A 14702-nucleotide genomic window follows, 5' to 3' on the forward strand; every position below is an offset into this window, starting at 1 on the left:
AAAGTAGGAGTGCAATGATTTGTCTTTTTTGTTTCTTTTTTTTTTTATTATTTCTCTTGGTTGTTGGCTTGAGTGACTTGATGTGAACAAGACGTATGCCTATTTTTGAAGTTTTTGGAATAAAATTTATGTTTGTTATACTTATTGTGTTATAAACATAAATATGTAGTTGATATGTCTTCACGAAGATCTGGGAGGTTCACTAGGGTCACTCCGGAGGAAGAGCGCATCCCAATTGGAGCTTATGTTAGAGCACCAGGAGATGTTCCAGAAACCCCACTGAACCCGAATGCTAGTCGTGGACGGGGCCAAGGAAGAGGAAGGGGTAAAGGAAGAGGCCGAGGTGTTGTTACAGCACCGATACCTGTACAATCGGCCCATGGTAGCTCTGGATCCCACCGCGGTCGAGGTCGAGGTCGTGGAAGGGGTCGTGCGGCAAACACGATCACTAGAGAGGAGTTGGCTGATGAGATTGCTCGAGCAATTCGAGACACCTTACCGGATGTAATTGCTCAGGCACGAGAAGCAATAATGGGTGAGTATGAAGGTAACTTGGGTGGAGGTGAAGAGGACTACGATTACAGTACACCAAATATGAGTCGTAAACCAAGTATTGCACAACCCACAAGGCATCATGGCAACCACGATCGGCGGGGTTGTAGTTACAAGACGTTCATGAACTGCAAGCCACCCATTTTTAACGGAGAGATTGATCCCGTTTTGTCATCAACATGGATCATGGAGATTGAGGGAACATTCGATACTAGCAAGTGTGCGGATGAGGACAAGGTGATTTATGCTGCGACAATGCTAAAAGGGGAGGCAATACATTGGTGGGGCATGGTGAAGGAGGTTAGGGGGCATGAGGCAGCCAAGAATATGTCATGGGATGATTTCCTAAGAATTTTTAAAGAAAAATTTTGCCCTCGTACAGCGGTTAAACAGTTGGAGGAAGAATTTTTAAGGTTGGAGCAGGGGAATATGACTGTGAGGGAGTACACCACAAAGCTCACGGAGAAGGCTAGGTTTGCCGAATTTTACGTATCTACGGAAGAAAGAAGGGTGGAATGCTATATTTGGGGATTGAGAACAGCTATCCGTGAATTTGTGCAAATTCAGAAACCGGGTACTTTCCAGTCTGCTGTTGATGCTGCAGAAGGTCGTGAACGTGAGAAGAATCGTCAAGGTGAAGACAGGGCTTTGGGGAAAAGAAAATGGGAGGGTACAAATAATGATTCGAAGAAAGGCAAGACTTCAGGGCAAGAACGTAAGGTTGATCAAAGCTCTGGAGTAAAGCAATGTCCGAAATGTAACCGTTATCATAAGGGGGGGTGTAACATGAATCAGAAAGTTTGCTACAAGTGTGGTAAGCCAGGGCACATAGCCATAGAATGTAAGACAGGAAGGGTATGTTACGGGTGTGGTTCCCCTAACCACATTAAGTCGGAATGTCCTCAGAGTAAAGGTAACAACAATCAAGGCAGGATAACAGACAATCGGTCGACGGATAAAAAGGCTGACACTGGTAGAACAAAAGCTAGAGCTTTTCGCATGACGGCTCAGGAGACCCCGGATGTGGTGACAGGTACTTTCCTAGTAAACTCAGTTCATGCTAGGGTGTTATTTGATTCTGGTGCAAATAGATCTTTTGTGTCTTCTACTTTTTGCAAAAACCTGGGTAGAAATGCAAAGACTCTAGAACATGCCTTAGAAATTGAAACTGCTGACGATCATTGGGTAGTAGTAAGAGAGGAATATGATGATTGCTCTATCAAAATCGAAGGTAGTGTGCTACCATTAAAATTATTACCTATAGCCCTAGGTGATTTTGATATTGTTATAGGGATGGATTGGTTGTCAAAAAACCAAGCGATTATAGATTGTGAAAATAGGATTGTTCAAGTTTGGATGCCAGAAAAAGGAATGGTAAAAATTTACGGTGATCGGCGAATTAAGGACTCTATTTTGATATCAGTGACTAAGGCAACTCGTTATCTAAAGAAAGGGTGTCAAAGTTATTGGGCATATGTTCTCGATTCTAAGAAGGACAAGCCTGGAATAACACATATACCAGTTGTACGCGAGTTCCAAGATGTGTTCCCTGATGACCTAACTAGCTTGCCACCGGATAGGCAAGTGGAGTTTCGAATCGATCTTACCCCAGGAGTAGCACCGATAGCTCGTGCGCCCTATCGGTTAGCACCAACCGAAATGAAGGAGTTGATGACTCAGTTGCAAGATTTGCTCGGCAAGGGTTTTATTCGGCCCAGTACCTCACCGTGGGGTGCACCAGTACTATTCGTCAAGAAGAAGGATGGGACAATGCGAATGTGCATTGACTACAGGGAGTTAAACAAGGTGACTATAAAGAACCGGTATCCATTACCGAGAATTGATGACCTATTCGATCAACTCCAGGGGGCAAGTTACTTCTCAAAGATCGATTTACGGTCAGGGTATCACCAGCTGAAAGTCAGAGAAGAAGATGTGTCGAAAACAGCCTTTCGAACTAGGTATGGTCATTTCGAGTTTTTAGTAATGCCATTTGGTTTGACCAATGCACCAGCTGCATTCATGGATCTGATGAACCAGGTGTGCAAGCCATACCTAGACAAGTTTGTAATCGTCTTTATCGATGACATATTGATATACTCTAAAAGTAAGGCAGACCATGAGCAACATCTGCGGCTAACACTTAGTTTATTGAGGAAAGAAAAATTATTTGCCAAATTTTCAAAGTGCGAGTTTTGGCTTCGGGAAGTCCAATTTTTGGGACATGTTGTAAACGAACAAGGTATCAAGGTGGACCCAGCAAAGATTGAGGCGATTGAAAAGTGGGAACCACCAAGGACCCCATTAGAAGTTCGAAGTTTTCTTGGGTTGGCAGGATACTATAGACGGTTTATACAAGACTTCTCGCGCATAGCTGCACCGCTAACTACCCTGACAAGGAAAAATGTGAAGTTCGAATGGAAGCCAGAGCAAGATAATGCCTTTAACGTCTTAAAGGAAAAGCTTAGCAGTGCACTAGTATTATCTTTACCAGAAGGCAATGATGGCTTTGTTGTTTATAGTGATGCATCCAAGTTAGGTTTGGGGTGTGTTTTGATGCAAAACGGTAAGGTGATTGCTTATGCCTCACGACAGTTAAAGGTTCACGAGCGTAAATACCCAACACATGATATGGAGTTGGCTGCAGTAGTGTTCGCTTTAAAGATTTGGAGACACTATTTGTATGGGACAAGGTGTCAGATCTTCACTGATCACAAGAGTTTGAAATACCTGTTCGATCAGAAAGATCTGAACATGAGACAGCAACGGTGGATGGAACTATTAAAAGATTACGACTGTGAGATATTATATCATCCGGGGAAGGCAAATGTGGTAGCTGATGCACTAAGTCGTAAGGAAAGAAGAGAACCACCTAAGATTCGAATGATGAAGATTAGCATAACCACCAGCTTACTAGATGATTTGAGAAAGAATCAAGAGGAGGCCTCGAAGGAAGAGAAATGGAAAAGTGAAAGGGTGGCGGGAGTAATACAATCATTGGAAAAGGATAGTCGTGGCTTGAAGTGTTTCCAAGGAAGGGTTTGGGTACCACGAGTGGGTGAAGTGCGTAACTTACTTCTCAAGGAAGCGCACATGTCAAAGTACTCAATCCATCCGGGAACAAACAAGATGTATCAAGACTTACGAAAATCTTACTGGTGGCCTGGTATGAAAAAGGATATAGCCTATTTTGTTGAAAGGTGTTTGACGTGCTTGAAGGTGAAGGCTGAACACCAAAGGCCATACGGTCAGTTACAGTCAATGGAGATTCCAGTGTGGAAATGGGATCACATCACAATGGACTTTGTGACTAAGTTACCAAAGACACCAAAAGGTTATGACGCGATTTGGGTAGTTGTGGATAGATTAACCAAATCGGCACACTTCCTTCCGATTAAGGAGACGTACCCGTTAGAAAGGCTAGCTAAATTATACGTTGACGAGATAGTGAAACTGCATGGAGTTCCATTATCTATTATTTCGGATCGGGATAGTCGTTTTACGTCGACATTTTGGGGTAGCTTCCAACGAGAAATGGGTACTCGAGTAAAATTGAGCACGGCATACCACCCGCAAACAGATGGCCAAAGTGAACGGACAATACAGACCTTGGAAGACATGTTAAGGTCTTGTGTTATTGATTTTGGAGGGTCGTGGGAAACTCATTTGCCGTTAATTGAGTTTGCCTACAACAACAGCTATCATGCAAGTATAAAAGTCGCACCATATGAGACTCTATATGGCAGGAAGTGTAGAACTCCATTATGTTGGAATGAGGTGGGGGAGAAACAGTTGGCTGGACCTGAACTTGTTCAGCAAACTACCGACAAAATCCAGGTGATTAGGGATAACATTAAGGTTGCTCAGGATCGGCAGAAAAGTTATGCAGATAAGCGGAGAAAGCCAATAATGTTTCAGGTCGGTGATAAAGTTATGTTAAAGGTGTCCCCATGGAAGGGCATTGTTCGTTTTGGTAAGCGGGGGAAGTTAAGTCCTCGCTACGTTGGACCCTTTATAATTAAGGAACGAGTTGGACAGGTAGCCTATCGATTGGAGCTACCAAGGGAAATGCAGGGCATTCATAGCACATTCCATGTCTCTAATCTAAAGAAGTGTCTAGCGGATACCGCCATGGAAGTGCCACTTCAAGAAATTAAGGTTGATGAGAAGCTACGATATACAGAAGAACCCGTTGTGATTATAGATCGAAAGGTCAGAAAGTTAAGGAATGTGGAGATACCACTGGTGAAAGTTCAGTGGAAGTATCATAAAGGTTCGGATGCAACATGGGAGACCAAGCGAGATATGAAAACTAAATACCCTCATTTGTTTGCTTAATTCAAATTCCGAGGACGAAATTCCTTTAAGGAGGGAAGTTTGTGATAACTTAAATTTAAGATGTAGAAATATATATGTAATTAGATTATATCATCATAATAAAAGGATTAAATTCAAGGAATAATGAGGTAATTAGTGGAGAATTATGGGGATTAATGGCAAAAACCGTCATCTTCATTAGGGCTGTAAATTTGAGCAAATGAAAGGGCTGCACCAGTTGTAGACTTAGGTGATATATATAGCTTGAGAAATCAATTGGAAACCCCATTGGAATTTCGAAAAAGGGTGAAGAATCGAGGAAGAAATCGGAGGTAGAAGGTTGTGAAGGATTTCAGAGTTTTCTTAGAAATTAAGGTATGATTATTCGAATTAAGCTTAATATAATAGCTTAGATTGATGTATATGCATGGTAAACGTATTTTGGTTCAACCTACAGTCTCAATTCGATCAAACCAATAGCAATTTGATAAAAATCTTAGGAATGAAACTTTTGGTATAATGAACCCTGAAATTTGTATGATTGTGAGTTTATTTGTTAAATTTTATTGATAACAAGAAGTGGAGATGCTTAATGGTGATTTTACAATTAAATTTTACAAGATTTTTCAAAGCTTTCCAGTTTAATAAAAATGGCAGAAAAGGAAGAAAACAAGAGTGTCGGGTGAGGAAGAAAGCTAGTTCGGGTATGGAGGGTCAACGTGTGCTGTAGCTTTTAGAAATAAAAAAGAGTTTAATATTATTGATAATTTGTTTACTTTTTCATGTGGTTAGAAAAAAAATGGTGATTACAGCGAAGCAAACTGTACATTTTTTTTTTGCAAATCGATGTATATGCCATTTTCTTTTCAAATATGAAAATACAGTATTAGCCCCTCAACTTTTAAAACTATTTATTTGACACTATCATATAGGAAGCTGAAATTTTCAGATAGAACCCCTGAGTTTTATAAACTTACCAATTCTTTTGAAGTTGTAGGATTTAACATAGTTCGGTTTTAGCCCTACACTTTGGTATAATATAGTTCAAAATAATTTCGGATATTACAAATAATCCCTTCAAGTATTTTAACGTCACTCACTTATTTAATTATTGATTATTTATTATTCTAGAGCATTTTTAACGGGAAGTATTATAATCTTCTAAAAGAGTTATTACGCGTGTCATAATTAACGATGGTCGAATGATGTTGATGGTTGAACCAAAATGGAAGCATGGGATGTTTGATAGGATTATAGTCTTAGAAAATATTTGTTGGTGGAATGTAGGGTGTGAGTGGCGCGGCAAGCTCCGGTTAAGTCCTAACAGCCAATAAGGTGAGTTTCGTGTGAATTTTGTGGTTGTTTGCATGAAAAGTTGATTCTAAATTATTTGCAATTATATGCTACTGTTGTTATTGCTATGAATATTTGTGTGAAATTTTGTGAATTATTTCATATAAAAGGGTGAAAATGGTGGGTGACATATAGGGAACAGGTGTATTTACACGGTCTTATTATTAGTCGTCGTACGAGGTGTTAGTACGCGGCGGAGAGCTTACGCTCTGTTTATCTAGCCGTAAGCATATTTGTTGTGCCCGGCGGAGGGACTCGTTCCCTGAAAGTGACAGTAGTTCCCTAATGTGTCACCAAGGGTGGAAAGAAATGAAAAGATTTATATTGATAAATTGTTGCATTATTTTTATTTTATTGACGTCAATATGCATGAAAACCACGAATTCACTAGGCCCTAGGCTTACCCATTAGACTCTTTAAATGCACGCAATCCAGGAAATTACGTAGCAAGTGGCAGCGGGAATGGAAAGGATAAGGTTCAGACTTGAAGAAGGCGACAAGTTTTGAGGAAGACGTGGCGCACCAAGTGTTTAATTAAATTTCTAATTGCTTCCGCTATTATTATTAATAATTACTTTAGTATTTGAATCTTGATTTTTGGAAGTTTTGGGACTATGTTAAGTTATATTTATATTTGAAATTTGGGGTGTTACATATTATCATAAATAAGACATGTCAAAGATAAACAACTTTGTGACATAGATCCTCAAGATAGCTCTTGGGCTTTAAACATAGCAAAAAAAAAGACAAAAAGATTTAGGAGAAAAGCTACCACCTAGAATCTCAATAGATTCTCATCATATAGGTGATATATCCAAATCCCTAGAACCTACTCCAAGTGATATACTCAAAAGCATAAGAAGTGTAACATCCCAAATTTCGAGTCCAAAAATTTCTTTTAAAACATTACTAATTCATAATGTTAAGTCATTCAAACATACAAAAAGGGTTTATATGACAAATTATAGTTTAATTTCCAAAACACTTGCTTAATTATCAGAGTAAACATCCCAGGCTAACTTGTCATGGTGTGTGCACTACAACCCTCCCGAGCTCCTCTTCTGAAAACTAAATACCTGAAACCAAAACTGAAAACCGTAAGCATGAAGCTTAGTGAGTTTCCCTAACCTACCACATACCACACATATCTACTGATCCATACATGACATACATAACATTGTGCACATAACCACATACTAGGCTCCAGTCCGCTGCATTGGGTCTCGCCCGCTATCAGACCCCGTCCATTACCAGGCCCCGCCTGGCTTCGAGCCCCGCTTGGCGTACAGATCTGTTTTCCTTAGGCCCCGCCTGTCTCCGGGCCCCACCCGCTAACATATACTAACATACAATCATATCACAACACATAACTAACATACTCTACTGGATTACTGTACTAAGGCCTCGCCTATCTTGGGCCTCGCCCCTGTCCTACTACTGAAGAATCATGGAACCCCGTCCACGCCCCTACTGACAGTGAGATACAGGCCCAGCCCACACTCACTCTTTTCCTCACTTGGGCCTCGCCCCTGCTCTACTAATAATGAGGTATGGAACACCGTCCACACTCTGCTATTGGTGAGATACAGGACCTCGCCCACACTCACCTCCCTACCAGGCACATACATGTATCACACAGACAACAAGTATAACTATCATACAAACCATTCCTTGGGCACTCGCCCGCTAACATTGGACCTTAGTCCCTAATGTCATACTAGAATATTATGCCTAGGGCTAACTCGCGGGTCTTCCTACTCATAACTACATGGGCCGACATTGTGGCGGTAGACCCATTCACACAAAGGGAAACTCACCTGCACTGCTGAACGTTGCTGATAACCCTTTGGCCGTTGTCCGACAACTTTCTCAACCGCTGCTCCACTAGCTCCTCGAGCTACTATTATCAATATAACACTTAGTTCCAAACTGAACTCTAGAAGTCAAACTAAGTCAACTCTGGTCAAAGTCAAAGTCCTGGTCAAAGTCAACCTTCCAGTTGACTCGACTCACTGAGTCAACTCATAGACTCGCCGAGTCCCTAAGCTCAGAAACTCACCAAATACGACTCAACTCGCCGAGTCACCCAAAGACTCGTTGAGTTCAACAATCTCTGAGTACCATCCTGTCCAACTCGTTGAGTCACCACTCAACTCACTGATCTGCGTCTTAACCAGAAAAGGTTGAGATTTTGCGGCCAAACTCGCCGAGTCCAAGGCAATCTTCAACAAACTCGCTGAGTCGTTCTTCCAACTCGCCGAGTCCACGCTCATATTTATAAAACTCGCCGAGTACACCCCTGTGACTCGCCGAGTCTCTTTAGATCTCAATCCATACAGTGGCTTTTCGAGCCATGTAGGGGCTCCAATCCATAGACCCACTCTTCAACAGTCTATCCCCCACGTAAAGTTGCAAACTTTACGTGAAACTAAGGAGCTAAAGGCCAAAAACACTTTAGGGCTAGGGTTTAAGACAAAGAGGATTCACCAATAACTTATTGACATAAACTTTATGACCTTCTGGACCATCCCAAGTCTAGATGTCACAACTAGAAATTTTGTGTCTTGTAATCACAACACTCAAGTAAAATATTGAATCAAAAACTTAAGAGCATGTAAGATACTTACTTCATGGCAACAAAATTTCAATCAAGTACACCATACAAGCATTTCAAATAGTCAACAAGTAATTGGAAACCCTAGAAGTTCTTGTGTAGGTCCATTTTGGACTAGGACTTCCTTATTGGGCCCAAGGGGCCAATAAGCTTCCAACTTGGCTATCTTGGGCTTAGAACCTTAAATGGGCTCTAATTGGACCCACTTTCATTTATTTCCAACATTTTGGGCCATATTGGGCCTAGAATGAAATAAATCAATTATATGAACTACTATGGACCATAATTAACCTAATCTAGCCTAATAAAGCATAAAAATCACACTTATATTTTATAAGGCCAACAATCATTCAACCTAACTCTAATATGGGCTTAGTGGCAAAAAGCCCAAAAATCCTTTCTCTCCTCTCTTTATTCTCGGCCCAAGACAAGCCCAAAAGAAAAGGAAGAGTTGACTTATTTCATGACACCTCATTTTTGTCCTTAGGTTTTCCATGCAACACACATATCTCCATGCAACAATCTTGTCAAGCTTCTCACTCCTTCCCTCCCTTCTTGTTTCGGCCGAGAGCACACACACACACACCTCACAAAAACACTCTCTAAATTACTCAAGAATCACCCACTCTCTCCATCCAAGATCTTGAAAATTTGGCTAGAAGCTTAAGGATCTTCATAAAGTGATTCATCATCTAAGGTAAGTTAATGGCTAACTTATGATCTAACTCCCTTCACTTTGTAAAAATCTCTTCTAAATTCATTCAATCTTGTGATCTTGCACCTTAGAAGCTCCTAAACTCGAGATCTTCAAGGAAAGGTTGCTAGGGCCGAAAATCACCTCATTTCTTTCCATCTCTTCTCCAAAACCGAAACCACACCCAAAGGTGAGCTTCATACCCCCTATTTTTCAGTTTTTATAAGTTTTTTTGGGGGAGAATACAAGCAAATGTGTAGATCTATGAGTGTATGTATGCTTTGTGTGATTTCTATGTTTATTTACATGTTCTTATGTGATTATGGTGTTGGATCTAGTCAAAAAGGAACTCAAAACCGAGATATACATTATGTTGAATGAAATAAGTATAAATCATATTATTTCATATAAATCAACTCTAGAAAAATAACCAAGTTGGTTAATATGAACTCCTTTGGGCTAAAATCCCATTTTTGGACTTTAAATGTTAAAAATATAAAGTTAAAGGGCCCAAAATGTCAAAATACAAATTCTGATGGTTGAGATGAGTTAAAAGAGTTTCAAAAATGTATTTTCTGGAAAATTACTCTTTTGAAGGACTAAAATGGAAATTTTTAAACCTAATGGGCCAAAAATGCACTTTTCGGCCCAACAAGGCCCAAATTGCGAGACTTTCAAACTAGAGGGGCTGAATCTGTATTTTTCTGTAAAACAGAGGACTACTAGTGCTCCAAGTCCATTTCAAGGGTTAAAAATACTTTTCATATTCAAAAGGGACTAAAGATGCAAAAAAATTCTATTTTGGGCCAAAAATGTAAAAATTGCGAAAATTGAGGTTTCAGCCGAGAAAACTTCATCTTGAGGGACTAAAACTGTTTTTCAAATAAACTTGAGCTGAAAAATACCCTTTCAATAAGTTTTGATACTAAAGTGTCAAGAAAAATGGTTTAAGGACTAAAACGGAAGTTCTTTTATACAAAGGGCCAAAATTGAAAATTTATCCAAAAGAAAGGGGCTGCAAAAGAAAAATTCTAGTGATTTTAAACAATAAATCTATTAGGATGGAATACTAGTACCACGACTATCGACGAAATATAATACACCTTCAACACCCAAAATCGTTATCAAACGAACTGATTCGGTCTCGAATCAATAACGAATCCGAACTTAATAACACGACGCTACTTAAATACACACGCAGAAATTTCGGGAAGTCAATACACACTTGGGAATACACCAGACGTCGATACACCATCTTTGGGCCCGAAAGTTTCAAATCGTGCTTGTTGGGCCTAGCTAGCCCAATGACATGATCTTTAGGCCCGAAGGAAACTCGCTTACATGTAGTTGGGTCTTATATGAGCTAATTCCGTGTAAAAGGACTTTCAACGGCTTTTGTGCTGTTGGGCCCCAAGGGTCCTTTGGTACTGCTAGCGAAGTCGAGAATTCACCAATGCGAGTCGGGCTAAGGGCCCTTTGCATTCACGATAGCCTTGAACGACTTATGGAAATATCGAGGGCTTCGTACCCTCTTTTCCTCCTCGGTTGTGGGGCTATGAGAAGTCGGGTGGTTGGATTAAGTGAACAGTACGAACGACGCCTAAGGGATCGATTGTATAGTTGTAAACTAGTCATTTTCATTAATGTGTGTTTATAACAATTCACAATCCATAATTAATCCAATGTCACCGGGACTCATCAAATACACACGTCGCAACAAAATAACAAAATATAAGATGCTTAATTCAAAGTATTAGGAAAACATCGGGTTTTCCTAGGGTTTTTCAATTCATACACCTACGAGATGCATACCAAGTTTAACAAATTCCTTTTTTTACATTTATAGAAACAAACAAGCATACTTACGGATCTTCACACTTTTTATACTATGCTCTTTTCAGAAAATATCGAATTTTCTGGTGGTTTTCAAAACAATACAAAACATTATATTTCAAACATTACTTATGAACTCACCAACATTTCATATGTTGATGTTTTTCAAAATACTTGTATTCTCAGGTAACAGGTAAATCGAAAGGGAAAAATGTACTCAGTAATGTCTTGCTGTTTGTTTAATTAGTATCGAACAATTTACTTTTGGGCATGTAATGTTATGGATCAATGTACTGAATGTAAACGCTACCAGTTGTAATACTTCAATACTTGGTGATGTATGATGTTATGTTTCATGTATATTCATTGTGATGGTATTCAATTGAGTCACAATAGCCCTCGGACGTTTCCACCGTCTGGTTCGGGGGTGTGACAAGATCTGAGGTAGCAACCTCAGATCTAGGCCTCTAACTTGACATGGATCTCAATCATGCCCAAAATGCCCCAAATCTCAAACATAAGATAGATCTAATTGCAATAAAGCCAAAGCAACAGCTTATTACCTCCAAAATATGCTCCAACTAAAGTAGATCCCGGATCTATACCACTCCCTTGCAGCAAGCCTCTTGATCTTCAAGCCCTTTTCCACCAAAATCACTTATCTAGGCTCCAAATTGCTTCCAAGGACTCTCACTCACGATTTAGGGTTTCTTGATCTCAAAAGGGGAGTAAAGAGGCTGGGGAAAGGGTGTAATGTTCTTTAAATAGGGCACAACCCCTAGAATTAGGGTTTTTCTTGTCCAGACCAGACTCGCCGAGTCCACTAGCCAACTCGCCGAGTCGGTCACTTACTCAATACCCCGGATCCCGCTCTGACTCGTCGAGTTCCTCCCTGGACTCGACGAGTTGACTCATGACTTAGAGCTTTTCCTTTCTTTTCTTGGTCTTTCAGATTCTGGGTGTTATAAGAAGTGTCTTCTAGAGTTGATAATTTAAATCTAACGATCACCCAACTAAGCGAAAATAATAAATGAGTAAGATAGACCTTCCTCATATTTACAAAAAGGGTTAATCATTGAGACTTAAAAATCTTGATGATCCTACTCAGAAAAAAAAATATGCTTTTTCTTATTCAGGAAAAGTAGGCATTCAAACCCTAGCTAACCTTTGTAACAATATAAATCAGATTGTCGCAAGATGTTGGTTAAATACGCTCAAAATAAATCATTATTTTGTAATTCAAAAAGATATTTCTAGAGATATATCAAAAAATAATAAACCTTTCAATCAATTTAAGAAAGATTTAATTGCCCTTCAAAAAGGAGGAGAAATTGATAACAATTCGTTTGAAAAAAAATTACTCAGTTAGAAAAAATGAAAAACATAATAGAACATAACTCAAAACTACTAGAAACTTTTAATAAAATTCCTAAAAAATTCGATGATCTACTAAAAGAAGTTGCCCATAACTCATCGAATTTTTTAGAAATTTTATTAAAAGTTTAGAGTAGTTTTGAGTTATGTTCTATTATGTTGTTCACTTTTTCTATTGTTATCAATTTCTCCTCCATTTTGAAGGGCAAGACTTAAATCTTCCTTAAATTTATTGAAATGTTTATTATTTTTTGATATATCTTTTTGAATTCCAAAATAATGATTTATTTTGAGTGTATTTAACCAGCATCTTGCGAAAATCTGATTTATATTGTCCTAGTTAACTTGGAGAGACTCGAATTCCCGTTGGTAGCATAGAATTACAACAGCCCTGCCAAAACCCCTGTATGGCTTCTTCTATTTCTCGATAAAGGGAAATATGACCAAGAGTGGTTCGAATATATATATAAAGAATTTCTTTTTTTATACTTCGTACTATTAGATAGTGTCCATAAATCTCATAATAGGTCCCCACAGATTCATAGTGAATTTCGATGGGAACTTCTCTTGCAGCAATAACGCGTTGATCTAGTCGCCACCGCAGCCACAAAGGACTACCTAAATTGATTCGTTTTTTCCGATAAGCTCCAATTGCATCATAGGGATTACAAAAAAAGGGTTCTTTTTTTTTGTATACTTATAGTTATTATCTTCATTTTGATAGTTTCTACGATTACATGGATTATACCTATTTACACAAATACCCCGACGATTTCCACTCGTTAAGACATAGAGTCCACTAAGCATATCTTGAGTTGGTGCCGAAATCGGATCCCCAATAGTTGGAGACAAAAGATTCATATGAGAAAACATAAGTAAACGCGCCTCTGCTTGAGCCTCCAAAGATAAAGGCACATGAACAGCCATTTGATCCCCGTCAAAGTCTGCATTGAAGCCCTTACAAACTAATGGATGTAAACAAATAGCGCGCCCTTCCACTAAAACGGTGAGGAATGCCTGTATGCCTAATCTATGCAGAGTAGGCGCTCTATTCAGCAATACAGGATGGTCATCCACAATTTCCTAAAGTATTTCCCATACAATCGGTTTTTTTTTCCGAATTTGACTCTTAGCAACTCCTATGTTCGAAGCAAGATGTTTTCTAATTAGGTCACGAATTACAAATGCCTGGAAAAGTTCTATTGCTATTTCGCGAGGCAATCCACATCGATGTAATGAAAGTGAAGGGCCCACGACAATCACGGACCGCCCTGAATAATCGACTCGTTTACCAAGCAGAGTCTCGCGAACTCTTCCTTCTTTGCCTTCAATTACATCTGAAAGCGACTTGTAAACTCTATTATGATCATCCCTCATTGGTTGTCCGCAGATTCCATTATCAAGAAGTGCATCCACGGCTTCTTGTAGCAATTTTTCCTGAGATATTATTACTTCTTCTGGCGTAGCTATACTTGTTGTTAATAGATCTTTAAGAGTATTATTCCGATAGATAATTCTTCTATAGATTTCATTAATATCCGAGGTCACTATTTTATCCTCATCTATATGATAGATTGGTCTCAACTCAGGAGGAAGAACTGGTAATAGACGCAAAACCATCCATTTTGGTTCTATATTTTTTCGAATAAAATGCTTAGCCAATTCCATGCGTCTAAGCAAAAAATCTTTTCTTCTTCCAACTTTTCGATCTTCCCATTCGTTCCCTGTGGGTTCCTCTTCCTCCAATTCTTTCCATTCTACCAATGAATAGTCTATAATAATTCGTAAATCTAGATTGGCTAATTGTTGTCTGATAGAACCTCTACAAATGTTAGCTAGGGTTTGAACACCTATTTTTCCTGAAGAAGAAAAAGCATATTCTTTTTTCTGAGTAGGATCATCAAGATTTTTAAGTCTCAATGCTTTACCCTTTTTGTAAATATGAGGAAGGTCTATCATACTCAT

The 14702-nt window shown here is 39.2% G+C and overlaps 1 protein-coding gene across 1 annotated transcript; it reads right to left on the reverse strand.

The window, feature by feature from the left end:
- Window positions 1-13211: 13211 nt before the first annotated feature.
- Window positions 13212-14702, reverse strand: LOC128126057 (DNA-directed RNA polymerase subunit beta'-like). The gene has a single exon (XM_052763782.1). It carries the CDS (start codon window positions 14700-14702, stop codon window positions 13821-13823), a length of 882 nt encoding a protein of 293 aa, XP_052619742.1. The 3' UTR covers window positions 13212-13820.

This window comes from Lactuca sativa, chromosome 5 (genome assembly GCF_002870075.4).
Source record: "Lactuca sativa cultivar Salinas chromosome 5, Lsat_Salinas_v11, whole genome shotgun sequence".
Taxonomy (NCBI): Eukaryota; Viridiplantae; Streptophyta; class Magnoliopsida; order Asterales; family Asteraceae; genus Lactuca; species Lactuca sativa.

Bases quoted from the DNA above. Each gene is read 5' to 3' on its own strand.
- LOC128126057 (XM_052763782.1), bottom strand. From the start codon at position 14,702: ATGAGTATGATAGACCTTCCTCATATTTACAAAAAGGGTAAAGCATTG.